This window comes from Grus americana, chromosome 3 (genome assembly GCF_028858705.1).
Source record: "Grus americana isolate bGruAme1 chromosome 3, bGruAme1.mat, whole genome shotgun sequence".
Taxonomy (NCBI): domain Eukaryota; kingdom Metazoa; phylum Chordata; class Aves; order Gruiformes; family Gruidae; genus Grus; species Grus americana.
In genome coordinates, this window is record NC_072854.1 from 108,661,853 (window position 1) to 108,689,746 (window position 27,894).

A 27,894-nucleotide genomic window follows, 5' to 3' on the forward strand; every position below is an offset into this window, starting at 1 on the left:
GGTCTTTTTGATAAAAGTGGTTGGAGCTCTATTATTTACGTTTCCTTGCCTGAATTAGGATCACACTAGCCCTTCGTTTGCAATTGCCAAACAGGTAAAAACACTCGAGTTTTGAAGGTTTGTGCAGGTAATTGTGTTTGCAGTGATCTGGTGGCCTCGGTTTTAACTGAAGCTCTGTTCATAGGAGTGAATGTACAGATAGGGCATTTTCCAAATGGGATTTACGTCCTTCTGACTTCCTTTTAATCTGTAGGATTAGATGAAATGGACAAATAAAACAGAAAGGTCATTTTGCATAAACCTGGATCTTTAGCATCTTTCATGGAGTTCACGTGAAGGACTTCTGTTGATAGGAAAAATATTCGGTCTGCTAATTCCAACCATGACAAGTCATTTATAATTTACATTTTACAAAACATTTTTTTTAAACAAAAATGTTCTAAAAGGTGTCTAATTTTGGGGTGTCTGCTTAATTTACTGGTGTTAATATTTCACCTGCTTGCAATCAATGCAAAAGGAAAGTGATACCAACCAGAAACCAGCACAGAACTGGTCATTCCTTCTGTAATTCACACTTAGTGAAACACAGAAGTAAGCAAATACCAAAGCCAGTGGAATTAACTGCAGAAGTAAAATTCCTGATGTTTGCAATAGGAGATAATAATGCCAACTCCATTAAAGACATCTACCAAGCTGTGCCTTTTAAAAAAGAAATAAAAATTAGATAGGAATACCTCTGAGCAGATCTATTATCACTGAAGTCTTTTTAGGTTGAAATTTAGAAGTTGTATTTTTGCAGAGAGTATCCAACAAAGTAGGATTCTAGTGAGCTACAAATGTGTGTGTCTGTATGTGTGACGGGATGGCATTTTTTATTTTTGTAAATAAACAATGTCTACACATAAACACACAACCCCCCCCAACTATTTTTCAGATGTTGTGCTTTCAGATACAGAGGTTTTACAATAAAATTGGAGCTGAATTCCTGCACTGCCTGTACAGCCCGTGGACATTATCATAAGCGAAAACTTTCTGGACATATTTTATTTGCAGGGAATAAAACTGATTCGCTGTACAAAAATTAGAAAATGATAGCAACTGAGAAAACACTTGGTGTTTGACTTGCACATTGTCAGAAATATCAGTAATTTTCTTTAAGTTGTTTATTGTAGATTATTAGAAAAGCATTAATTTTCATTGCCTCACTGCCTTTAAAAACTAATCTTACAGTCTGCGAAGTACAAAGGGATTACGGGAACATCTGATAAAGCATCACTTGCTGGAGGGCCTAATCCTGAAAACACTTGGGACGATGACGTTACCCCATTTCAGATCCACCTACATCCTCATGCCTGGTGCTTCCTCGTGCTGAGCCCAGGCTTGGGAGCTGGCTGGCACACACCTGGGCACGACACGGCCCAGGGACCGGGGGGACCGGCGGCGTGGGAACCTGCACCTACGATATACCCAGCGTATCATTCATCACGGTAAGACATCAGCGTGGCTGCTTCCCCAGTAGTAGGCTGGGTGATGGTCTTCCCGGCATCAGCCCTTGACAACGTTCACCTCCTGAACGAAGTGCAGGTGGTGAGCGCAAGCGTGCGGTCCCCGTGCCTCACAAAACACTCCTCTCCATGTTCCAGACGAGGTAGCTGAGCCTGTGATGCAACGAGAGCTACTCTGGGGCTGTGATGGCGTCTCACCCTTTTGTGACGGGGCATAACGCACGTGCGTATGGAGAGCAGGGCAAGTCTTTGGTTTTCTGCGGGATTTGCTGGAAAACACCTCCGGGCCTCTCCATTTCCCCACACTTGTCATTCCTCAATAAGGGGACACTCACCGTACCTTGATTAAAGCCTCTATTTTCTTTCTCGTGCTACAGAGACTGGGTACGCTGCTGCACACTGTATCCATATTTACAGCCTCTTTCTTTCCCAAGGAAGGACTAAACTCCGTAAATAGGGAGCCTGCACACACTGCAGCCCCACTTCAAAGCAAAACTACACCATTTTGGTTCCCAAGGGTCAAAAGTTTGAGTTTGACCCTAGACCTCTTTTTGGCTAAGCAATGTTTAGGGAAATTGTGGTGGGCAGGGTTTTTTGGTTTTTGTGGGGGTTTTTTGTGGGGTTTTTTTGGGGGGTTTTTCTTGTGGTTTAAAGGTATATTCTAATTAAAGGGCAGATGTTACCCATTTAATAAACAAAAAAAGTGAGAAAAAAGGCATGTGTCTTTACTGGTAGCTGCATTTGGACTGTGGCCATGTAAACTGAAGTAGTCCTTCCCCTGTACCATTGCTACACATTTTTATAATGCATAATGAACTGCTTACTGTACATACGTTAATATGCATATCCTACGAGTCAAATATCAGTGGAATTGGCCATACCTTCATGCATTTTCCACTCACTATGTGATTAGATGACCTTTAAAGGTCCCTTCCAACCCAAACTATTCTATCATTCTATGATAATGCTGTTTTCCTAGTATTCGTGAAAGCAGAATGTGAGCTCAAATATGTAAGTCTTTGCAAAAAAGAAATTGCACATTGATTGTACAAAGTGCAATGCACACTTCATTAGTTATTTTGTGTGAGTCAAGTATTAATATGCCCTAACTGAGTTTATTATGTAACATAACATTTATTGTATTATTTAAAATAACATTGAAACTGTGTGTTGGTTTGGAAAGGCACATTAGTAATCCAATTAGAGCAGAAGCCATATCCATAGATGTGCTAGCAATCAGTAAAGTATGATTTTGTTTAGATTAGCTCTGAACATTCATTGTAATAATTAGTCACTGAGTATTTTTCAAGTTAAAGGTCAGAAAAGCACAAAAAAGTGAGAATGGTCTCATGGCTACAGCTAATTTCCATACAATTAGAAATTCATCCCACACAGGCAATCAGGTTTGTACTGAGCCCGCATGCCTGGCGATATGGCCTCCATTGCTGCTCAGGTCCTCCTTTCAGCAACAAGTCAAGACGGGACTGAAATACAGGCGAATGCTCGTAATACGCCCAAGTTTTCACCGGCAGAAAGCTGGGGAGGAGACAAAGCAAGGGCCAGGGTGAAGCCCTGCTGGGACGCCAGCGCTACGCCGACAGGCAGCATCGCAGCGCCTCTCGGGGTAACCCAAGCATGGCATGGAGCGCTCACCATGACTCTTACACCTCTCCTGTCTTCCACCAGGTATTTTTGCTGCAATTAGAGCTGGCAATTGGGTTATCAATTAGCATGTACATGTCATATAGGTACAAATACCCTTTATAACAGAACTTCTTGCCATTTTTAGTCGTGCCTACTGCCGCATGGCCCCAACCGCTGCCTAAGGTACCTTTGTACATCTTGCTAGCAGTAATGGGAGCTCCTTGTGCAATGCCTCCTCTGCAGGGAGACAGGCAAACTACAGCGTTGTCCTTCAGAAACTTCCATCTGTGACTGAGGTCAGTGAGATTACTTCTCTGAACGTCTCTATCGTCTGAAGGACATCCTTTGCAATGCAAGGAAGTAAAAAAGTGATCTGAATTGTTTGCATAAAATTAGAAGTGTGTTTGCAGACGGGAAGAAATGAAAGACAATCGGATGACATTTCAGTGTGACTCCAAACTTTGTCTGAAACACATATAGGAAAGACAAACTCCCAGAAGTACATGTAGTTACTTGTCGAACACTACAGGTTTCACAAAGAAACTGGTCCTTGTAACAGTTCTGCCCTGAGCTCCAGGGGATACAGGGGATAGAGAAGAGATTGCTTGAATTTAGTCATTGTCCCTTAGTAATTATCACTGAAATTTTAATTCTCATCTGCAAGGTATTAGCACACGGGCCAGGTGAACACGGTACCTCCTCCCTTCGCGCTGGAGGTCTTAGCAGATCATGCCTGTGCGATCATTACTCTCACTAGGGACAGAGAAATCCTAAGTCCTGTAGCTTTCTGCTGCTCCTGAACGCTCCTCTCAGGCTCAGACAGCAAAAGACCAATTTGGGGCACCGGGTAGCTCCCATCTGTGCCGCCTGTACGGCTGCTCAGCAGGCAGCTGGGACATGTGGCTCTGTTGCCAGCTAGGAGTCACTGCGGCTGTTTTGCGGGCTGGTGCAGAGGGGGTTGTATCAGGGAAGATGAACCTTTCAATAATAAGTTAATTGCATTCTTTCAAGGCTGTCCAAAAATAAAACCTGGAAAAAAAACCCATTTCAAGAACGTAATACAGCTCCCAAGTTACCTGAAAAGTGCAATCTAGTGCAGTGTGCTTTCACTGTCCCACTGTGGTCCTGCAGTTCCCTTCTGATTTGTTGTGCTTCCGCCTGTGTCCAGACATTGCAGGTATCTGCTTTGTCTGTGAAAATCAAATACTAGGAGGAATTGCACTTGGTGCAACTGGTTCCTGCTTAGGCTTTCATTCACAAAAGGAGCAGGCTGCCCTGGGGAATCCTGAGTTGGACCATGCACAGTTAAAAGAGAGGAGTTAGGTGCCCAAGTCTGGTGAGTTTAAAGAGAAGTTGTCATTAAAAAAGCTAAAGAAAGAGCAGGAAGGACTAGGAAAGACTGATCTCAAATCTCCTACGTTCTCATGTACTCATGCACACGGGTGATGGGTACACGGGTAGTGCTAGCAGGCAGAAGAGTAGAGATTTGGAGCCTGGTTCTCATGCATCCTTGAAAAATACTTTGGCTGAGTTTGAGGGAACTGCAAGGCCACTCCTTGTGAGACCCAGTTCAGTAATCGTGCTCTGAACCCTCTTGTAAACTGGCCTTGCTGAGCCAGATGGGGTTGGGATTTTTTTATGGCGCTTAGGTATGAGCTGGGGGGCCCTGTGGTTGCGTTGTGTCAAGCTTCTGGGGATATGTGCACTGCAAGAAATAGGAGCACTGGTAGAAAACTGGGCATGCACTTTATGTGTCTCTGAGGCTAAGGAGTAGCAGAATGGAGTTTAGCAAGGCTCTTGGGAGTAAAGAAACATTAGACCCAAGTGCATAGAGTAGCAATCAGATGCCCAAATCCCTTGGGGAACCCAGCTCTGGGAGCCAATCCAACTGAAGTCAATAGGAACTGCAAAGGGTCCTGCAATGGCACCACTGTGACCAATGGTACTGAAAAGACTCAGAAACATTTAAATCATATTACAACAGACTGCGTGTCTGCCTTTGACTGGACTCAGAAAAAGTACAGAAATAGCAGAGGAGGTATGTGCAATTTCATACTACTTCATATTTCCCAGGCAGGAATAGGTAGTTTGAAAACAATTTACAAAGATTTAAACAGGTCCCTAATCATAGTTGTAATATTTATCCTTTAAAACAACTTACTGAAAAAATAAACCCCCTTAATTTGCAAATTTGTTACCATAAAAATATAGTTCTTGAGCTCACAGAATGTTAATGCATTTGAACATGTTTTTATGAGTAAAGTGATAAACCTAAGTAATTCTGCTGTAGCCGGGCATCCTATCTATTCAAGTTCTTAAGACCTTTGGGACAGAGCCTGTCTGCCTCGATTTATGCAGCACTTCACACAGCAGGGTCTGTTCTAATGAGCAATAGTCCCCATGATGGCAAATGTACCAGGACACAACCCTAAGAGAGGTCTACCTGCAAAAAAAGAGCAGTGCCCCATACACATTCTTAATAAACAAACAAATTGTCATAGTTAAAGAGATTTACCCCTGGGAAAAGAACAAATTTTTGTTCTTTTGGTTCCCTGCCTCTGCTGTTTCCAAAAAATGGTCCCTGCAGGTCTGGAAGTCACCTTCCTGAACTGGGTCTTTGCAGTTGGTCTTTGAGTCTTTCCCAGACCATGACCTGCCCTTACACATCCTGCTTAAATTTATCCTTCAGTGGGCTTCAAATTAGGATCAACAAACACTTTGACCTCTGCCTGCTTCTTCAAAGGGCCACTCAAACATAGCATCGGAGATGGAGGGCACAGACAGACAGGCACAAGGACACATGGACCTTAGTGGGTCTCCCTGCCACCAGGGAAGCTCCTGCCAGATGAATGCCTCTTGCATGCAGTCTCTGCCACACCACGTAATCTTAAGCGTGACTCCGTATCAGGTAGATACAGAACACAAACATCATCGAGCGTTTCTGGCCAAACACATCTTGATAAATCTGTGACTACGTTTATAGTATGATATAGAGCCATGTGTGATGGTTTATCTGCTGCTCTGGTTCCTTCTCCTTCAGGCAAAAGATACAATCCCTGCCATACTTCAGCTGGCAGGTTCAAGTGTGCAAAACCTCGAACTAAAAGTTAGTTTTCTGAGGTTAAATTCCAAAACGTTTCACACTACTACAAATTTAAAGGAGAGCAAACTGATGGATACCCCAAACCCATGCAAAATAAAGTAAATAACCAACAAAGTAAAATATCTATATGGAACTTCATGGAAATATTGTCAAACATTTCTAATATTCCTAGTTGGTTTTCATCAGCTTTTTCAATTTATTCAGCAATCAACATAGTAGTCATGATCTTGCCTATACCCAAGTTGTTTTCAAGAGCTGACCATTGTGGCTTCTCAGACTTCATGCTTAAGTTTTATTTCTTGCTGGAATCAGCAGAAGCCTTTTTATTACCTTCACAGCATTAAAGGAGTGGCATAGTATAGAGAATTTAGAGAAATGATCCAGCGCTTTGCACGTTTACAGTAACTCCTATGCACCCATTTGTCATGCTAAACTAGACACTTAGACCAGGTTTGCTTGAAGATGCTTCTGGTTCTTCAGCGGTTTGGGCTAGCACAGGTTAAATATGACTTAAGACAGTAGCAACAGCCTTAGGCCAATTTATGACTTAGTACCAATGTTCTGGGGGAAGCCAGCTTCTGGGGGAGCTGCAAAGCAATGCTCTTCTGTATAACCATCACAATCAGATTCGTGGGAAACAAGTACAGGATTGGGCCCCCCCAAGATCTGCAAAGAAATCATTTGCATGAATCTCTGCAACAATATTGCAGAAGATGCAAATTTAGGACAACAGAGAGCCTACATTCATTTTAGCTGCTTATTTTCATGTAAAAGTAATGAAATAAGCATTTCAGTGGTGACACAAACATTTGACACCAGAGGTGCGTACTAGCTTCTCTTGCATGAAATGAAGTCAGTACCAAAGTTGACAATTGCATGTTTTCAGTAATTCAGCAGGTAGGAAGAGTTTTGCACATTTTTAACATGGTTCTTGATAATCCCTTGACTTGTTAAGACTTAGGAGCAGGTAGTGTTTCAGACAAGACTGGCTAAAAAACAACATTTACAGTCAGGGGAATTCCACCCATTTGATCTTCTACCACTGAAGTCAGTAGGATTATTCAAGTGAAGCAGTCACCCTAAAGCTGGCGTAACTGCAGCCACCTATGTCTATGTTATATACAGGCCTGCTACCAGGAACTGCTGAAGAGCATCGAGTACAAAGTTCAGGGCCAGATCCAGACTTCAACAAACCTTATCACCCCCAAGTTTGAATCTGGAGCCAAACTTGCCCATTTTATGCATTTCAACCCAGAATTTGGGTTCAGGCTATGTTCTGAAGACGAACATGTTGGTTTTGACACCATCATAATCATGCACACCCTTCTTCTATAATTGCATCAGATTCTGCACCAAAGACATCCAAGTCTCTTCCAAAAATAACCCTTTGGGGAAAATTGTAACATTTCAGTAAAGGTGTTACTGCATATTAGAGAAGACTTATAAAACCCCCAGAAACTAAAATGCTGAACACCCAGTGAATACCGAGGCTGTCTCTGAATTTAAAACTTTCCAGTATTTTACAGTGATAATTCCACCCTAATCACCATTTGATTTTTATTAAAGAAACAAAAGGAATTTCAAAAACTCTACCTAGAATCACTCGTTTCTGCCAAGCGGTTGTTCATGATGGCTAGAGCACCCACCCCTGCGGAGAAACCGTTTTGTCTTGTATTGATACAAACGTTCCTTGGGTAGCCGTTGGCTGTCTCAGACAACTGCTTTTGCAAAATGGCCAGGGAGACTTTATTCGATGCCGTGAGCTCCCTCATGGAGATCATCTCTCCAGAGAGCCTCCTCCCCTCGGTGTCGCTGTCGTACTGTCCATCAGCGTCCATAGAGATGTTATGTCGACGTAGGCGGGCTCCTGGGGTGATGGCGTTGCGACGTCCAAGGCGGGCGCTTGATTTATGGCACTTTGGGCAACATCTGCATTCGAATTTTTTCAACACCCAGTTCAAAACTTGCTTGATTACGATTGAGATGACATTAAAAAGAGAGTATATGCAACATACCCCCATTAATATAAATATGAAGTTTCCAAATCTGTATAATCCCTGATTTTGGTACGCAGCATTCTGGCTGCTTACCAAATCTCCAAAGCCGATGGTGCTGAAGGTGACAAAGCAATAGTACAAGGAGTCAACGTAATTCCATCCTTCCACTGCTGTGTACATCGCAGAGGCGCAGCAGGAAAGGGTAATAGCAAAAATTCCCAGAATCAGCATCACATGGTAAACGGACGGCTTCCACCCCACGAGGCTGCCCACCCCCGCCATAGCTGGCCCCCTTCGGAAGTTGGGAGGTAGGAGACCACTTCTTCGCAGCTGTCTCTCATGGCATGCCTTCATGATAAACGCCAGGAGAGAGATAATGCGCTCCAAGAAGAGGTTGAAGAAAAGGATAGTCCCGGCACACCCAAAAAGGCCATAAACGATGAGGAATACTTTTCCAGCCACGGTTGCTGGTGTGGTCATCCCAAAACCTAAGGTGTGGAGATAAACAAGTAACGTTAATGACAGTTTTTCACGCGTAAGCTCAGGATGTACGTAACTTAACAAAGGGTCCCATCTCACTGGACAAAAGGGGGAGTGCTACCTCTAAGTCAGCTTAGGCCAACATGAAACTCAGTTTTGTAAAGAACGAAGAAGGCACCAGAAAGCTCAACAAGATGACCAAAACTCAAAGAGAGAACAAAAAATCCTCGCCGAGATGAACGATGATATTAAGAGAGAAACACCACTCTGTAAATGTGGGTGGAAGCATTCCTGAGCCCAAACCACCTCGAGATGAGAGGAGGTGAAGAGGCCATTTCCCTGCTCCCACGTGCGTGAGCCAGCAAGGCCTGACGGAAAGTCTAAGCTCTCCATTGGCAAGCTGCAACCCAGCATAACGTCACTGTTATCAAGGGCTGGTAATACCACTCCCGCTGAGGAGGCAGAAGGTTTCAGGCTGTGTAACAGAAAAAAAAAAGCAACCAATCACCTCCCAAAGATCAAATATTGTTTTAAAAATAACAGCGCTTCAAGGTCTTAACCAAATCCCACCTGTGATTGGTCCACCTGATATAATCATAGAACAAAGGAAAAGCCATCGCCCCGTTTTAAGTCATGGGCGAGATACCCCCACTTGCAAAGCCGCCTGGCAGAGCGGGAGCGCTGGGGTCTTGCAGACTGAAAATTACAGCAGGCAAAAACACTGCCGCGCAGTTAAATAGAAAAAACAGTGTATACAAACTCTGGAAAGATCCAGCAGCATTATTAATTCACCTCTTCTTTACACGAATTGTCTTTTAAAGTTACTCACACACATAATTTTATATATAAGCAGTAATGCCTTGTGGCTATAGATGCGTAAACAACAGCAAAAGTGATCTCAAATTTGCATGCAAATAAATACAGTAAGTTTGTTCCACGTTATTTGCTGATACCAGTTATTTTATGAAAAATAATTAAATATATTTCTCATACTATCTCAGGAAACTCACTTCTGTAGGTATAGCCCTCATTCTGCTATTCTTCCACCTAAAAATGCTCAGTGGTTTAGTCAAAAAGCATGCTGATGGGATTGAGGTGACTGCTCATGTTCCATGAATAAATAACCACATCTAATCTAAATTAATGGTTTGTGAAAAATCCACATGCTGAAATTTCTTTACCTTACTGTTCCATGAAAATGCTGAGCAAGTAACATATTCAGGGAGGTAAATATCAACATCAGACCACATCAATGAAAGTTTGTGGAAAAAAAAGGAGCTACTTTTAGCTTAGAGCATAATGAAATCATTAAATCCAGTTTATTATCACAATGTACCTTTAAACAGCAACAGAAAAATATTCCCCATGTGTAATGAGTTGAGAGTGCCGCTTGAAATCTATTCATTTATTTTTGTAATGGCTGTATTTTTCTGGGTAATTTACTTGTGCTACCTTTACACTTCATTGATGCAGAATTTTGCATTTGTTGATAAAAGAATGTAAATGCTCATGACAGGTAAACTTGGAAAGATCTTTTCAATGACATGAAGGTGCACGAGGAAAGAGGTGGTCCTACTTTCACACCAGATTTGGCACGCTTGGAAACAGCTGTATGACAGCAATTCAGACTGTACTACATCATCAGTATCTGCACAGCAGAAAGAGTCTTTTCTGTAAAACAGTGAAAAACTTGCACAGTATTACCAGAAAATAAAAATTACCAAAGGGGACATTGGATTCTGTTTTCTGGACCTACGGCCCTTCCATTTTGTCCTGCTAGACGACCACCTCCGAGCAGATCTCGCCAAGCCTGCCTTGGGGTCCCAGGCTTAACACGGGGGGGAATGGGAAGCTCCTCTCAGTTCCCCCTCCTCTGTGGGGTGAAGCTGTTATCTGGGCCGGGCTGGCTGCTTGCGGGAGCCTTCTCATTTGATGATGAATATCCACTAGTGCCTGGTCCCCAGAAGAAGCCCGAGGAGCCTGTTGTGATTGCCAGCTAGGGATACCCGGCCAGCTCGTTATGGAGAAGGCATCTGTTCGCCCATGCCTTGTCAGCAAAGCATTTAAACATGTGCTTCACAGCAAGCATGTGAACATCACCATCAAAATAAATGGGTTTATTGTCACACATATGGCTAGACTCATTTATTAATTAATAAAAAAAAAAGAGAGAGATAGTGACAGTTTGGATCAAGTTGTAAATGCGCTGAAGCTTTTCAGTATTTTCTGGTAATCATTCATGAGAGGTGGTGAAGTTTTATACTTTTGATGCGATTTGTTTAAGCAAGATTTTCTGAAGCATAATGTTACCAAAATTCAGTATGTAGCTATGCAAGATGAAAGGACCCATTGTGGCAACAAGAGTGCTAAGACTTACATAAAACAGGCAAAAAGTAAGACCAAGCAGACATCGTAACTTCAGGGTAACAGCTGGCAGACAGAAGCGTGCTCAGGTACTCTTTGCGCAGGGTCTTCCTTCGCTGTGTTCGTCCCTTCGGCACCACCTGGACCACGAGGGGTTAGTCCTGGTGCGTTCCGTACAACGCGTCTGAGTTCAGCCCCTGCTCAAGGCTAAGTACATCATGACACCTGGTGAAATGGATTAATCCAGAACTGCCTGTGCTTCTGAGACAGTACAAGGAAAGAAGCACAACAGTGCTTTGCATTTTTCATGGCCCTGTTGGACAGGTACCTTGGGGTTGACTTTGTGTGGCTCAGACACAGTATTTCAACCTCCCTCATGCCAATTCTGCCCCACTCTGACCTACCACTTCAGATACGAGATCTATGGCAGCATTAATTTCAGCTGTTTGACACTTCTTCTCACCAAACAAACAAAATTAGTAGAGCTGAGTCAATAAAAACACTCAAGGTAACACTTATCCTTCAGCAGCCTCTCATGGGTAAGTGCTAGCAATTAATAAGTACCTCATCCTGACTTGCATAATAGGTTTTGTAGCTCCTATTCTGCTCATCCGGACTTTTAATTTGCTTAAGCTGGTGATGGATTCAAGAGGTACTGCAACTGGACGAACTTGTGAAGACCTGCGTGCCTTGTGATACGCTTCCCGTTGCTCTCCCTTCTTCTTATGGGTAAAAGAGATGGTTGGTGCCAGAAAATAAGAAGGAATAGTGGCTTTAGTACCTGTGAGCTCTCCTCTCAGGCCAGTTGGTTTGGCAATGACTTTGTCTTACTGTATTTTGAGATTAAAGGGGTTGGCAGTTGTCCAGGAAAGACATTATTTAACCAGACATGGAGGAAAGTTTTGGTCACCTTGGAAGCTGAACACAAGAAAATCTTCTAGCCTTTACCATGGCATCGTGCGCCCCTGCTTCTTTCAGCCAGGCCCTCAGCTCCTCTTACAGAGGCATCCTGCCACGGGACTTGGCTCATACAGCAAGTCAGCACAACTTTCATTGTCAGCACAACAATCATTTTAAATCCCACACTGTAAGCGCACTTGGATCATGAGAGTAGCATCACGTCTAAATAATGCAGTTGCATTTAAAGGAATCAAAAGAAACTAAAATTGTTGAATATAACTTTTTCAACAAATGATTTCTCAGAAATAAACAACCCCCCCCCTATAACCAGAATGCTGCTTCCAGAGGAAAATTCTTGCAACATAAAGACTAAGCTCCTACAGGGCTGGTCCCAAAGAGATGCGGGTTACGGAACACAGGCAGATAACCTAAGGGCAACCAAATTTGTTTCATATCTGTTCTACACTTGCTTTAGTTCATGGCTTTCATAGTCTTGGTTGGTCTTTATTGATTAACATGTATACTGCATCAAGGAAGACACTATCATATTCTGAATTTTGAGACTAAAATTCCACATTTGGGTTCTGGTGCTCCCTTCAACCCCTTTTCCACATGTTAGCGTTTTACCATTATTGCCCCTGATGGAGTCATCCCTGTATATTCCACAACTGCCTCTCATTTATTCTATAGCTCCTAACATCCAGAAACAGTTGCCTTGGCTACAGGGTCACAGCTCAGAGCCAACAAAACCGCCGCAGATGGAAACCTTCTGCTGCATCCAGCTTTCACCCAGGGAGTGAGAATACTACGAGGCAGTGCTCTTCCACCTGGCTTTGCATTTGCAAATTACGAATGAAAAACTTACTTTCCCTTTAACATTTTTGTCAGCCCGCTTTATTAAAATAACCCCCCTTTGGGATCAAACAGTAAATTTTTTTAGAGCTTTTCCATTGCCAGAGCCTTTAATATCAGCCTTGCTGTACAATCGCATTTGATCTTATCTAGAATACTATCTGAAAACAGAGCTCCTGAACAGTAGCGGTCTGTCCAGCACCGTGTGATTTCAGACACTTTAATTTAGACCCATGCTAAGTCTGAAGACATGATGTACCACTGCAGTTTTTAGGGCTGGTCTAATCTGTATTGTACACAGATGTATCTATCTATCTATCTATCTATCCATCCATCTATGATAATATATATGCCACTTCAGGTTGAATAAGCAGGCTTTCTGGAATTTCCTAACTTTTTTGTAACTTTAGTAACATTCTTTTAACATGGACTTGTTCCTCCCAAAGCCTACAATAAATAGGTGGTCAGAGGTCCTCTAAATTTGCTTTGTGAACTAGGGTGGGCTAAACCACATCTTTTTTTTTTCCTAACTCCTATGCCTGTTCAGTACATAAAAATGTGCATACATGCACCCAATTCTGGAAAAAATGGACTGGAAAAAATGCCCAGTCTACTCTGTGACCTGAAGGAGCACCATGATAAATTTGATGAATGTAGTTAAAAACCACCCGGGTCACTGCTGTTGCTCCTTGTTACATCTCCACCGGTGAAATATTAGTCAGGTGTTTGAGACAACTGCTACTCAAAAGAAGCCACGCTGTGCAGAGTAGAGGCAGGAGATGACTAATTGAACATTAAAGAGTTTCAAGGAGCTGCAGGCAATGATTAAAGGCTTTCCACAGTACCAATTTTATTCTGTTTACACACAACTCTGATGAGGTTATTGGTTATCCAAAGTGCTGCTATGCATAACATCAGTGAACACCAGAATCAATCACCCTCAGCGTTTCTCTGCTGGATATGATTTAAACCACAGCCTAAAAGGTCACGGCCACATTTTCATTACTCTTTAAAGTACATTGTTTTTTAAAAGAGTTAATAGAATCGTTAGCCTAAAATAACCTATGCTTCCTTGATAAAAAAAAGTGATTAAATTGGCAACCATGACAATAAATAACTAAAAGGTACAGCTAACAAATAGTTGTCAGTTACTCTGTGCATGTGAAGGGTATAAAAAGAGACTCAGACGTACCAATATTTTTCAGTAGAGGTAAATGACAAAGACGAACCTAAAATTATGCCAAACAGTGACTCGGGTGAGGACGAGAGACAGGGCTGGGCAGCTGCACCTTGTGCCCAGGGCTGGGAGGCAGCAGGGCAGCTCCATCAGGGCAGGGATGCCGGGACTCCCCAGCTCCTCTGGCAACCTGCGACTTCTGCTCATGGGCAAGGGGTTTGTGCTCCCATGGGCACGCCTGGAGAGCAGCACGGTGCTGTGAGCAGCTGCCCTGCGGGCGTGGGGCAGGAGGCACCTGCAGTGGGGAGCGGTGTGATGGAGAGGGATGTGGAGGTAACCAGCGGCGCTGGTGGCTGTGATCCTGGGGTTGAAAAGGGGACTCAGGTGCTCTGGAGAGGGAATTTTGGAGGTGAGGTGGTGGTGAAGGATCTCCTCTGCTTCGAAAGGGACAGGTCAGATGCTCAGGGGCTAGGAAGCTGCAAGGAAACCGCTGTACTGTGAAATCCCCTAAAGATGGGAATATGAAGCCTGACCCCAGATGCAGGGTACTTGCAGATGGAGGTGCTGCTGTGTGCGGCTGATGCCTGGGCACATCAGCAGGCAGGTGAGGAGGGGACCCCATGCCCTATGGAGAAGGTGTCCTGAGTGACAGAGCTAGAACAATGTGTTTAGGGTGAAGGATATGCTGGACCTGAGAGGAGTAAGGGTGATGTCTCTTCTCAGAAACCTCAAGTGTTATGACCTTGACAGGAGTCTAAGGCATTAGGGGTGCCCTCTAAATCCCCCAGAAAAGGAGACAGGAATAACCTCCTCAAAACCTGGCTGCTCTTGTATGTTTACCTTCCCGTCCTTGCAGCAGGTTTCCCAAGCGTGTTTTTCTATGCCGAGACCTTCTAGTTGAGCTTTCCAAGAAAGATCTTCAATTTCTAGTGAGTACTCAGCAGGCACATTTATCAGCTCAAGTGGCCTAACTTTTGTAAATTTGAGTGATAAATGACCCTTAAAAAGAGAAACGCTGGGGCTTCAGCTTCACCAGGAGCAGCAGTACTCTTGCTTTATTCATTTACCAGAAGTAGGCAAGCTTTTTCTCTGAGTTGTAGTGCACATTGCCCTTTCTGTGTGCAGTGTGAGAAGAAAGTGCATACCAAAGACTACGCACACAAGCTCACCCTTGCTCACTACTAAATGCCATTATCATAAAGACATAGCCCAGTAAATACAGAAGGAGGCTGATCGTCTGGTCTGGCCAAGCTGCTTTGGCACAGAATCAAGTCAAGGAAGAAGCAGAAGTGTCTCTAAATCAGTTTTACGGTTCCCTGGCTGGGGCTGGCTGTTCCTGTATGCACCTTGTACGAGCAAATGGGACTGACTTGTGCCAAGCCACCAGCGCTGCCAGCTGAGCAGCAGCTCTGGCCCGAGGTCTTCCTAAGCAGCCCCCCTGAAGAGGGAACACATGGGGAGGGTCACGAGCTCCAGGCTCAAAATCTTTGGCAAGGATTATGGTTAATCCTATTGCAACAGAACACAGTTTCTACTGAGGGACAGAGGCCCTCTCCTAAAAGGAGACAATGGAGAATGACGCTCAAAGAAGGATGAAAATCAGGAGAGTATGAATTCAAACTGCACAAAAAAAAGTCAGGACCTACAAACTAGCATTATTCTTGCTGACTCTCAACTGTAAAGGGATGGAGGTGTCTTGTGGTGTGACAATCTTCCTTCTCTATTAACATATAGGCTGGGCGAGGAATGGATTGAAAGCAGCCCCGAGGAGAAGGACTTGGGGGTATTGATTGATGAGAAGCTCAACATGAGCCGGCAGTGTGCGCTTGCAGCCCAGAAAGCCAACCGTGTCCTGGGCTGCATCAAAAGAGGTGTGACCAGCAGGTCGAGGGAGGGGATCCTGCCCCTCTGCTCCGCTCTTGTGAGACCCCACCTGGAGTACTGCGTCCAGCTCTGGGGGCCCCAGTACAGGAGAGACATGGAACTGTTGGAGCGAGTCCAGAGGAGGGCCACGAAGCTGATCAGAGGGCTGGAGCACCTCTCCTATGAGGACAGGCTGAGAGAGTTGGGATTGTTCAGCCTGGAGAAGAGAAGGCTCCGGGGAGATGTAATTGCAGCTTACCAGTATCTAAAGGGGCCTACCGGAAAGATGGTGAGGGACTGTTTATCAGGGAGTGTAGTGACAGGACAAGGGGTAATGGGTTCAAGCTGAAGGAGGGTCGATTTAGATTAGATGTTAGAAAGAAATTCTTTACTGTGAGGGTGGTGAGGCACTGGAACAGGTTGCCCAGAGAGGTTGTGGATGCCCCATCCCTGGAAGTGTTCAAGGCCAGGTTGGATGGGGCTTTGGGCAACCCGGTCTAGTGGAGGGTGTCCCTGCCCATGGCAGGGGGGTTGGAACTAGATGGTCTTTGAGGTCGCTTCCAACCCAAACCATTCTATGATTCTACGATTCTACGATTCTATGATATTGTTCATAAATAAACTTTCTTCCAATGCTTCAGGTTTTATTGCTCTTATAAATAATATAATCTTCTCTGCTAAACTCTTGGGGCCAGACTCTGGTTTACCGTCATAAAAATCAAGACTGAAACTATTTTCTTCATTTTATGCTACCTTTCTAGGGCAAATCTTAAGCAAGATGACACTGAAGCCCCTCCTGTTTTGTCAGTTTCTCTGCCCCTTGGCTCAGCTGGGGTGTTCTAATAGCTTGTTAAAACAGAAAGAACATGAGTTAGTGTTGGCTAAGTTAGCATGAAACCACCACCTCGCAAAGGAGAACTTCCAGAAAAAGGGGATGAGAGCAGGTTGCTCTTTCTTTTGGTTGCAGCCTGTCTCCTTGTGAATTGACCTAAGCTAGTCCAGAGCTGCTTCTCATGGCTGTCCCCACATCTGATGATCAGAGTCCTATCTTTGGTTTGTTTTCTTTCCTTATCCTAACAGTTGGGTGAAAACTGTTTTGCTATGATCTTTTCTGAAATGGCGGTCATGTTAATAATGGAAAAATATAGCCCACACGCTCGTTGGTTGTTTAAGTTATGACACTGTGGAAACACACTTCCTTGCACTAGAGGCTAATGGTCTTTAAAATCCTGCCTTAAGAGCCATATCAAACCCCTGCTCACATTTGAGGTTGTGTGCAGAAGCATCTGCCTTCGCTTACTGCACTGCCGAACCTCAGCTGAAACACTGGGGTTGGTGAGACACTATCAGACAGAGGAAACATCCCTGAATTTAGAGTAACTACTTTCAAATATCTGCAGAAAACAAAAGCATAATAACCAAGAAATACACAAAGTCCGTCTCAGTAACCAGGGATATACATGAAGGCATAGCTCATGGACCCCAAGAGCGACCAGCTCCTTCTCTGTCTTGAGCCGTGTCCAGTATCCGAAGCCATACACTGACACCTCCTCTGACCTTCCTACGGTCTTCATGTAGCTGATCATATGATTCCAGGTGAACATTGTTTCAAAAGATGATTTCTCTTGCAATCTTAATTTTTCATCCTTTGAAGCTGCTTCCAGTTATTTTCCTATGGTTTTGAGAATGTTTTTTGTGCAGATAATTGTGTATCTAAGCAACACCCTAACAGGAAAAAGCTTATGCCCTGTCATTTCCAATGGACCGTTTCAAACCTTAGCATTCACACCTGCTTTTCCTGTTTATTGAAACTTGCAGTTGCATTTCAGATGCCCAAGTCCACCCAAGGTTGTGCAAAATTTTTATTTTTTTCTGAACTGTAAGGAAAAAAGAATAATGGTATCCAAATTTTGTTATATTCTTAAGACATTACGGGCTTCAAAAGAATACTTGCACATGTACTGCCACTTCAGTGCCAGTACATCTCATGATACTTCTCCTTTCAGGATAAGAAATAGCATTATCTGAGTTTCACAAGTGATCTTGGGCGTACGTCCTATTTCCCCACACGAGAAGTCCAAGAAAACAAGATGCTGCTCCTGGGCTTTCTAAGCCTTGCAGATGGGAAAGGCTCTCAAATGGTTAAATCACAGGCTTATCTTTTGCCTTCGTTAAACAATAGACTTGTGGCACATTTTTTTCTGCCGTTGGTGTTTGTACAGATATTCAAAGAACATCTGTTTCTTGACAGCTGTCTTAGCTCTTCTGCTTTACAAAGAGTCAGCCTAGAAAGACAGACCTGTAGGACAAAAAGAACCTAAAAAACAGGGAGAAACCTTTTTACACAGTTTGGCCAGTTTTCTTCCACATTTCCGTGCAAACTTCTACAGTTATGATTTAATGAAAAAACCCTGACCAATCTACCTCAACTATTTAATGGTCTAAATATGCCTTCATGAGTCCCCCATTTCAAAAAGTTCCAGCTGAAAGCCAAGCAGCAAATTCTTAAGTATCTTCCAGCTTGGGCAGCTCTTCTACTTCATTCATGAAGATGAAAGACCTAATTTTAAGTAACTGTAATAGAAATATAGGGTGACAGGACTGCTGACTAACCAGGTATTTCTCACTTTCTATTTCTGCATTTAACTCTTCCCTCTTTAGTATGCGTTTCCCTTGACTACTTTTAAATGTAATGGTGCAAACAACTATGCCACTCTATCATGATCATTTGAAGCTTTTGTTTTTATCGGAGATTTTCCTGGTCCTCGCAGCTCTGCCAGTAGCAACTTTTGTAAATGGACAAAACATTTTATCACGCAGCTTCTTCCCCCGCCCCAATTAAAGTCATGATTTGGATTTAAGGTCTTTACACCTCAGTTATTTCCAGCTCCAAAGGCTTAAAATAGACTCAACTGCTTACATGTTGAGCATGAGTGATGCTGTATTTTTTTGTTTATCCTCAGGAGATAAATATATTACTTGCACAATATTCAGTCTCAGCAAAGAGATGACAGAATATTCAATCATGAATAACCAAAACGATTTTATCTGGTTTTCTTTTTAATTGAAATTTAGCAAATTAGTTCTTCGCCCAGTTCTCACATGGGCAAATTTCCCCTAATTGCTGTTTCTGCTGTGACTAAATTTCCCTGCTGAAGAACTTGAGTATGAATGTGAACATTTGGCCCATCATCTCTGAAGGAGAAGCAGCTGCAGTAGTACAAGCTCAGAAAGTTTGAAGTTCATTCAGCAATCACTGTGCAGGTACAACTGTTCTCAAGGTATTACTGCTTTTTTCCGTCAATGAGTAAGGAGCACTAACTATGGATTTTTAAACGCGAGCAATAGCAATGCCTCACGCATATAAGTAATCCCATACATTAACATCAAACCATTCCATTTCTTATCTTATTCCACTCCAAAGCTTTAATTACTTGAAAAGGCTGCTAATGCTTTGCCTCATCTAATGCAATTAGATTTAATTTTCATTCTACTTCTTTATAATTCTGTTTGTTACTTAAGTGTTTTTATTCACAAAAGGTTTTATTATCACATCTAAGATTTATTGCGCTCAGGAGGACTTTCACATTTCAAATGTTCACCAGCATGAACCCTAATCTTTGTCTTTACCCATCTTCTCCCAAAATGCACTCAGATGTGCACTTGGTGCTGATACACTACGAACACTGTCTCTTTTGATAAAGGTAAGCAAGGCTTATGGGGGATCATGTGTACAGGCTATGTTTCCAATAATATCAGTCTGCCTTCATACTAAAAATTGCAGATTAAATGTTCCATGTTGGTTTTCTGTTGTTCTAAGCCTGATGCTACCATGGCAAGAAGTAAAATTCTCACTGCCTTCAATAGCTGTAAAGATAAGGTAATACCACATGCATTGAAATAAAGAAATGACATTGTATTTTCCAGCACAACACCAAGAGTGGATATTGTTACATGAAGTTAATTGCCAACAAATCTATCCTATAATTGTTTTCCTCTTCTCTCCACCATGAAGAGCAATTAAAGTTTGCAGAAAAGCAAGACGGTGTGCTTGCAAAGATGACACATCGGTAAAAGTGAGAAAGAATGATGAAGTGTCAGTGATCTGTGTCAAACTGAAGACAATTGGAGAAGGGAGAAAGATTTAGACTGAAAAAAGAAATGAGGGCCAACAGCAGGATTAACACTAGAGAAGGAGGACAGGTGTGATTAGGACAGAAAGAAACTGTAAAGCTTTACTTTTGACTTCTTTGGTAGTTATTAACTTGAAAGACTGCAAAGACATGAAACAAATACTCAAAATCTAATCAAGCAAACAAATCATCAGTAGAGGAGGGCATGCTAATTGGGAGGGAGGCAGCAGAAATTAAGAGTGCCTGGGAAAGGCAGGTGAGCGGGGAGCGTTAGATGAGCTGCAAGAGAAGGAAAGGGGACATATCCCCAGCAGAGCAAAGGGCATGGCAGAGGCTGGGGGCTGGCCGGGCTCCAAGGGAACACAGCCCGTAGGTTTCAGGCAGGATTTGGAATTATGAGCCCACAGCACTCAGGGCAGCTGATAAGCCCAGTAATTATGATCCCTCACTGCTATTACAGGTGCAATAACTGGTTTAACAGGGAGGTTGCTTAGTAATACGGACCGACTGGCTGGAGCCAGTCACCCCCACGGATGGAGAGCTGTCAAAGTGGTATTTTGGCCCGCCAACGTTTGGTTTGCAACTGTATCTCCAGGCTCCTGTAAATGCATAGGGAACCGAAATACAGGTATTTGCTGCCCAGCAGGAATATCACTGAAGACCAAACTGAACGTCGTGCTAAGCGGGAGGTACGTACCCACTAAACAGACTTTGCTCCTTCAATTACCCAAGCTAGAGGGACCCTGAAGGCTGCAAAAATGGAGAATCCTTGATTACAAATTCCAGTTTGTCTCTGTTTCGAACCTGAACCAGCACACAGTAAGACAATAGAAAACTTCCCCTCAGTTCTGAGATGTGGGACCATAGCTCATGCGATGCCAGGCATATTCTTTATTCCCTAATATTATAGATGGGCTTTGGTTTTAGGGTGACTGCAGTGAGATGCTGTGGTGCTTGACATTCAGTTCGGAGACCCCAGGTTTCAGTGTTCCAGCAGAGCACCCCAAAGTCCAGAGCCACAGCAAAAAGAAGTGCAATTTGTTTCTCCCCGGCTTAACGTCTCCAGCCATAAAACAACACATAGATCGCCACTGTGCATATGTTAGTGTTTTGAAACATAGGGTTTCATAGATAGGGTTTAATATTTAAGAAGCCTCTGAAACTCTTAGATTAAGTAATCTGAGCTGATGTGTTCTGTAGAATCACTCAGTTTAGATGATCGAAGCAGAGTAACAGCTTCACTTTCTAGGTCTGGCATAACCCTACAGGGGGGCAGGTGAACCCTAAGCAGTACTGAGACTGATTAAAATAATATTTTCATAGGACTTTTTTTCTTTTAAAAAGGGCTTTATTTAAAGTACTGGGGTTCCCCCCTCCCACCTTCTAAAATAAAAAACCCAACAAATTTGGGATCAAAATTATTTCATCGTGACCCTTCAGTGGGGACACCTCCAGCCACCCATAATTACATGAATGTACTCCAAGTAAAGCTTCCTGTTGTTGCTCTCAACTACAAGGTGGCAAGCTGTGATTTAAGTTACTTTCCTGCTCGGAGCACCCAACCTACGCCCACACATTTAGGAAATTCCCATCAATAGTACCCAGAGAAGTTAACGGTGCCAGGTCTTCGTCTGAGGAAAATCACTGTAGGATCACTTCTCTCCAGAGAAATACGCTAACCGTTGACTTGCTGACCTCTGAGCCTCTTGCTCTCCGTTCTTTATCGAAACTACCAGGGTGAGAAGATAACTTTCATATATCCACCGGCACATTGATCAAAACATCACACGCGCCTAAGGAATCGGCTCTGGCCGCAGCAGACCAAGCTGAAACACACTCTCATGCTGGCTGCAGACCGCATCTAAGCTGGCAAAGACAAATAACCTGACTCTGCAGCTTAATAATATGGCTTGCTCTCTCAACTGCTTTCTCGTTTGGTTTTTGTTCAGATTTTTTTTCGACTTCAAGAAGGTCAACTCTGGAGGCAACTGCCCCCTAATTTGAACCTTGTGCAAAAGCTGCTTGTACAACCCTCAGAGAATTGCAGAGCCCTGAGAAAATGTAACACTGATGCTGATCAGGTGCACGCTCTGGTTTGACCGTCGCCTTGTGGTTTGCGTTGGCCATATAGACAGTGAAATTGCATTCACAGAGAGCAGAAAGCCAGAACCTTCCCCAGCTGCAGCTCAAATTCATATCCTGAAATATATCAATGAAGAAGACAGGGCAAATATATTTTCCCCTTAAAGCCTTCAGACCAACTCATTTATTTGTGGAATTTCTTGCCAAATTACCATGTGAAGTGCCTGCTCTTGGGCAGGCTCACTCCCTGGCTCCCAGCAGTGCAGTCCAACATCTGACCATGCACTTGCTGAGCTGTCTGCCTGCCTTTCGCACATCACTCCCATTGAATTATTGTCTTCAGCACACCTGGAACTCTGGATTTTATCGAAAGACTACAACACAGAGCCAGAGGAGATTTTAGAAATGAGTGATTATGGTGCTTAGGTTGTGGAGCACAAGCAGAAATGATGTGCTGAGTATGCTGGGTCCCTACAGAGGACCCAGAGAGAAGAGGGTCTAACCCAGCAGACATCCTAAGCAAGGAGATCGCAGCTGCCAGGAGCTAGTTAGCTGGTAGGAAGTACCAAACGTTATTTCTCTCATTATGTGGCCTTTCTTCATGTGGGTTCAAAGCCCGTTTCACCACAGGACTGTGCATTATCTCTTCGCGATAACAGCAGAGAAGAGCATGCCCCATCCCTTTGGGTGGAGCTGTCAGTCCACATGAATACTGAGTCATTTAACGGGACACCTCAGGGATAAGGAAAGGACGAATAGTGCCACTCACACCTATACACTGTGCCCTAAACACCTGTAGCCCTTGCACAGCCATACAGAGAGAAGATCTTTGCATGATTTCTTCTCTTCACAAAGCACCTATAGCCCACACATGCTCCATCCCAAAACAATCCATCCACAGTAAAGGTGCTTTTTAAAAGTATTAAGATGAAAAAAACACTCCTATATATTGGACTACTTCTTTTGACCTCATTTTTTAGTGCCTGATATCGATATCTATGAAGCAATTGCATCACTTGATTTTTGCAAAGGATTTTGAAATGTGTACTTACATGTAAGAAGCTTAAAATCCAAATTTACTAATAAGTCAATGTCTCAATATGTCTTAATATTAGGTAGGTACCTAATGTTTATTCTAACCTTTAAGAGAGGAAAAAAATCTAGATGCAGAGTCTACACTCATGGACTGAGTCAGAAATCCAGAACTTCAGGCATCCCGGAGTTGCCTTATGTGCTAGGCAGAATGAATCTGTGCTACTAGAATATGGGGAAAGCTATGACTGATGATGCTCTGCACTCCTACATTTCACCAGGAAGAAAACTGGTCTGAGTTATGCTTTACTTTCAGTCTTTAACAAAGTGCTGGGAACTATTTGTGACTTGTATTTGGGGAAGGAAGGAAAAAACTCAACTGAAAAACAAAGTCTACTGCTAGTTAGACCAATGAATCAAGAATAAATTTCACCTAGCTGCTCCTTAAAGAAATCAGTACAATAATAATAATAATAATAAATGCCTATGAGAAAATACCTTTTGGAGGGCACAATGATGACTGAATAAATGGTGTAGACTGACAGCATGCAATCAGAAATTAGACCAAAGAATTTTCTTACATAGCTCTGAAAATCAAGCTGTGCCTAATGAAAAATAGACTCAACGTTTCATTATTCAACCACAAACAATGCAATAATAAAAAAATGAATGCCCAGAGTGCTATAAAGAGGGTGTTTTATGGACGGTAAGCCACTTGCTTTGTGGGCTATTCAGGAAAACGCTTTAAGATTAGACTTAACATTTCATTTTAACTCTTTTTCTTGAAGATCCCACTACCATGTTTCTCACCCAGAGGGTTTGATTGCATCCCTGTGTAATTAGGGAAGATGCAGAACTGCGGCCAGGGACGTACAGAAGACAATGCACCTAACCCAGGGGAGCTGCTCGGCTCTGCAAAGACCCTGCTCAAGGAGGGTGGATGGAGCAGTCTTCTCCAAGCCCGACTGTGCCTAACCCTTGTGTTCGGAGAATGATGAAGAATTGGACTCTCCCTCCCCTCCGCTCAGCTTACACAAACCCCAGGAAAACTTGCAGCCCTGCCGCTGGGTGACTGTATTTCGATGCCTATATATGAAGGATTAGTCATTCTATTAAAACCAGCGAGAGCAGAGTGAGGACTTGAAAAGACCCAGCGAGTTTTGTCTAAGTTGGAATCCTCTACAGATAAGAGGCTGAGTAACCTGTGGGTGATTTACCCTTGACAGACGCAGTGTTTGTTAGGCAGTGAGTAAGAAAGCTTTCTGATGCGTCGCTAGGGTAGGAGTCTGTTTAGCTGGAGTAATAAAGTTGCTTTGACACATGTAACTGATGAAGCTGCTGAGCAAAGCAAGCTGTTTTGACTCTAGATGTCTGGTAGTTCTTGGTAAGGTCGAGCAAAGACAGCGTTCTCTTTGTTAATGAACTGTGACACGAAGGCAAGTGAAATTGCTCTGAACCGGGATAATGTGGTATTTGAGCTGGTAGTGGAATCAAAGGTACTCCAGGCAGGTAGGTACAGAAATGAGCTGGCTGGCAGGGAACAAAGGACCACGAAAGAACAGCTCTGGAACTGCTCCCCCAGGTGACATTTTGATACCTACCATTTGGTTTCTCCCATGCGGCGACTGTGAGCGAGAAGCCTCGTGCATGTTTCATTATGAGTACAGCTTTCAAGTTTTAGCAGGACAACTAGTTAATTCACTGGGTTTTTTTGCTTTTGCTGGGCAAACACAGCCACCGATAATAACTGAGTAGAACCGTGTGGTGGAAGAAACCTACCCCATGGAGAAGCTGCTGAGCTCATTGTGGGCTTTGCCTCTCTACAAGCTGCAGCAGCTTGAAGAGGCAAGCGAGAAGCCCTGGGGTGGGGGCAGCAGTCCCTCTTCATCCGCAGGAGCTGCACACGTAGCTGGTTAAAGCTCTGCGGGATGGAGTGCAACAGCCTTGGGATGCCGGTCCTCCAGGAGATGCTACTGCTGCTGGGGCCGTGCAGCTCGGCACCCCCAGCTCAACAGCTCTGCCACGGCCGTCGCTGTGCCCAAAGGCACAACCCAGTCTTTGCTTCGAGCCACCTTCTGCTGTATCTCCTCACCCAGAGCAAAACCTTGCTCTACAGAAGGGCTGCTGAACTCATACAAAGTACTGTAGGTAAGCCAGAAGTACTAGCAGGTAGTAGGCCAAGAGAAGGTACTACTCAGGGGAATGCTTGGCAGAATCCGGCCTTTGTTGTAGCTCGGGAAAAACAATCTTCAGTCTCCATCTCACATGTGAGAGATGTAGACATCACTGGCTACGAAGAGAGAAAGGTGCCCTAGGCTGCACTACACAATTCTTGTTTCAGCCATTTACACCTGCCAAGATTGCCAAAAAACCCTGCCGAGTTTCTCGTTCCCTCCGCCCAGGTACAAATGACTGCAGACAGGGTGATGAAGTAGAGACGCAAACAAATGCTTGCAAATGAAAAGGAAAACATTTTATATTTTAATAACCACAGAGAGGAGAAGCCAGGGTTCAGGATTTACACATCAACTGAAGATTTCTCTGTTTGCTATAGCAGGTGTAAGGAGAGAGTGGGTTTGTTAATACACTGACTTTTTTTTTCCATCCATTCAGGTCAGTCATAATGACCTCTTAAAAATATATGCTCTTGTGATGAAGAAGGCCTAACACTTAATTAAAATGATGTTTTAATGACTGGACTATTGAATGTACTTGAAAAGGAAAAGGTAACTGAATTATTCAATGCAAAAAGTAACAATACTCGACAACATTGCTGTAGTCACCATCACGATTCTATTATAGAGATTAGTCACTATTGATAAAACATTTTCCGAACCTAATGAATGTAAGCGCAATAATGAGCTGTGCGCTTCTTCCTCTCTAACAAAGGGAAAGCATGACATTTCTGCTGAGAAGCCCCAAGACAATCGGCTTGTTACAAAACTTAAAAACTGGCAGAGAGAAAAAAATCTTTCTGCAGGGACATGATTTCTTGAGCAATACTCCGAAAGCCGCAGATAGCCACAGCTTTACTTCAAGCGTATTCCCCATACGACAGTTCTTAATGGTGCTTTTAGACTAAAAAAAAAAATTAGAGTAAAAAAGTAAAAAATTGGTAATTTTAGAGTAAAAAATATAGAATTCCTTCCTCCCCTAAACTCACCATTTGCTCATGAAGTGCTGCTCTTCCTAAACACCTATCAGATATGAATAACTGCAGTCAGCTGTCGCCAGCGATCTACCGAGAACGTACGTTATGGCACAGCTAGAAGACATACGGCTTCGGGTAGCTTACGTCTTTATTCCCATACGCATCTTAACTTTCCCAGCAGTTAAAACCAGCATCGAGTTCAGCGGTCAGGCACCGCGAAAGCCTGGCTACGGCTCGGTATTTTCGGTAGCCCGCTGCCTAATCGCCCCCCCCCCCCTCCGCCTCTCCCGGTAACGAGCGATTCGACCGTCAGGCGCATCCCGCGGCGGGCAGGGGAGCGGGCAGGGTCGCTCGGAGGGCGATCAGCCCCGCCGGCTCCTTCGGGCCGGTAGAAGCCCAACCAAGCAACCGCACAGCCGGCAGCAAAAGTTTGCTGGGGAGGGACGGGGCTTCCGCCGCGGCCGGCCCGAAGCACCGACTGCCGCGACCGTCAGCGGTCCTGCGGCCCCAGAAGGAGCCGGAGCGCTGCGGAGCGCAGCGCCGGTCCCCGGCTCCGTGCACCTGGGCGGGCGGTGGGACCGCGACCCCCTGGGGTTGGGGGGTGAGGGGGGGGACACAGGGACCCGGACCCTCCTCGATCGCAAGGCCCCCGGTTGCCATAGCAACGCGGCAGCGCCTCTCCCCAAACTTTGGTCGCTATAACGACCGCCCCGGGGCCGCGGCCGCAGCATCCCCCGGGCGGGCCTCCGCCGCGGGGCCGTCGGGGCGGCGCTCACCTATGGTGGAGACAACGGTGCCCACGAAGTAGAAAGCGCCGGGGAAGTCCCAGCGGGGCCGCAGGGCGTCGACGCGGATGCCCGCGGCCATGGCCGCCTCGTAGCTCCGCAGGAAGGCGCGCAGCTCCGGCAGGCTGATGTTGAAGATGCGGCTGAAGTTGTGGAGGGTCCGGTTCCAGCGGAGCTGCGCCGCCGCCTCCGACGGGCTCTCGAGGGCCGAGAAGACGGTGGCGCCGGCGCTCAGGTACGCCGCGATGAGGGCGGCCAGCAGCAGGAACCGCCCGTTGTCCTCGTTGAGGGGCGCCAGGCGCCGCCGGCGGCAGGACCCCGCCGCCCCCCGCGGGGGCATCATCCGGTGCGCGGCGCGGCGGGCGCGGCGGGCGGCGGGCGGCCCCCGGCGGGGGGCGCGGGCATGGGGCGGCGCGGCGCGGAGCCCGGCGCGGCGGCGGCTTCGCTGCAGGGGCCGCGGCTCTGAGTCATCCCCCGGCGGGGCTCCCCGCCCGGCTGGCGGCGGCGCCCCGGGGCCGCCGGCCTCGCCCGCCCGCCCTCAGCCCGACGCCCCGCGCCCCCGGGGCCGTGGGCTGCTGCGGCGCGGCCTCGCCGGCGCGCCCCGGCCGGCTCGCTCTGGCCATGCGGGGCGGCGGCGGCGGCGGCCCCGCCGCGGGGGAGACCGCCGCGGGGAGGCGGAGGCGGAGGCTCCGCGCGGCGCCCGGTCGACGGCGGGCGGAGGGCGGGAGCGTGCGGCGCGGCCCCCGGGGAGCCGCATCCCCGGCGGGAAGGCTCCCCCGGCCCCGCTGCCGCCGCCCGCCCGCCCGGGCCGGGGCGCCGCCGCCGG

The 27,894-nt window shown here is 45.2% G+C and overlaps 1 protein-coding gene across 1 annotated transcript; it reads right to left on the minus strand.

The window, feature by feature from the left end:
- Window positions 1-763: 763 nt before the first annotated feature.
- KCNK12 (potassium two pore domain channel subfamily K member 12) lies at window positions 764-27,894 on the minus strand. The gene is made up of 2 exons (XM_054822752.1): window positions 27,060-27,894; window positions 764-8,737 (listed from the first exon to the last, which is right to left on the minus strand). The coding sequence occupies exons 1-2, from the start codon at window positions 27,409-27,411 to the stop codon at window positions 7,842-7,844; spliced, it is 1,248 nt and encodes a 415-aa protein (XP_054678727.1). The 5' UTR covers window positions 27,412-27,894; the 3' UTR covers window positions 764-7,841.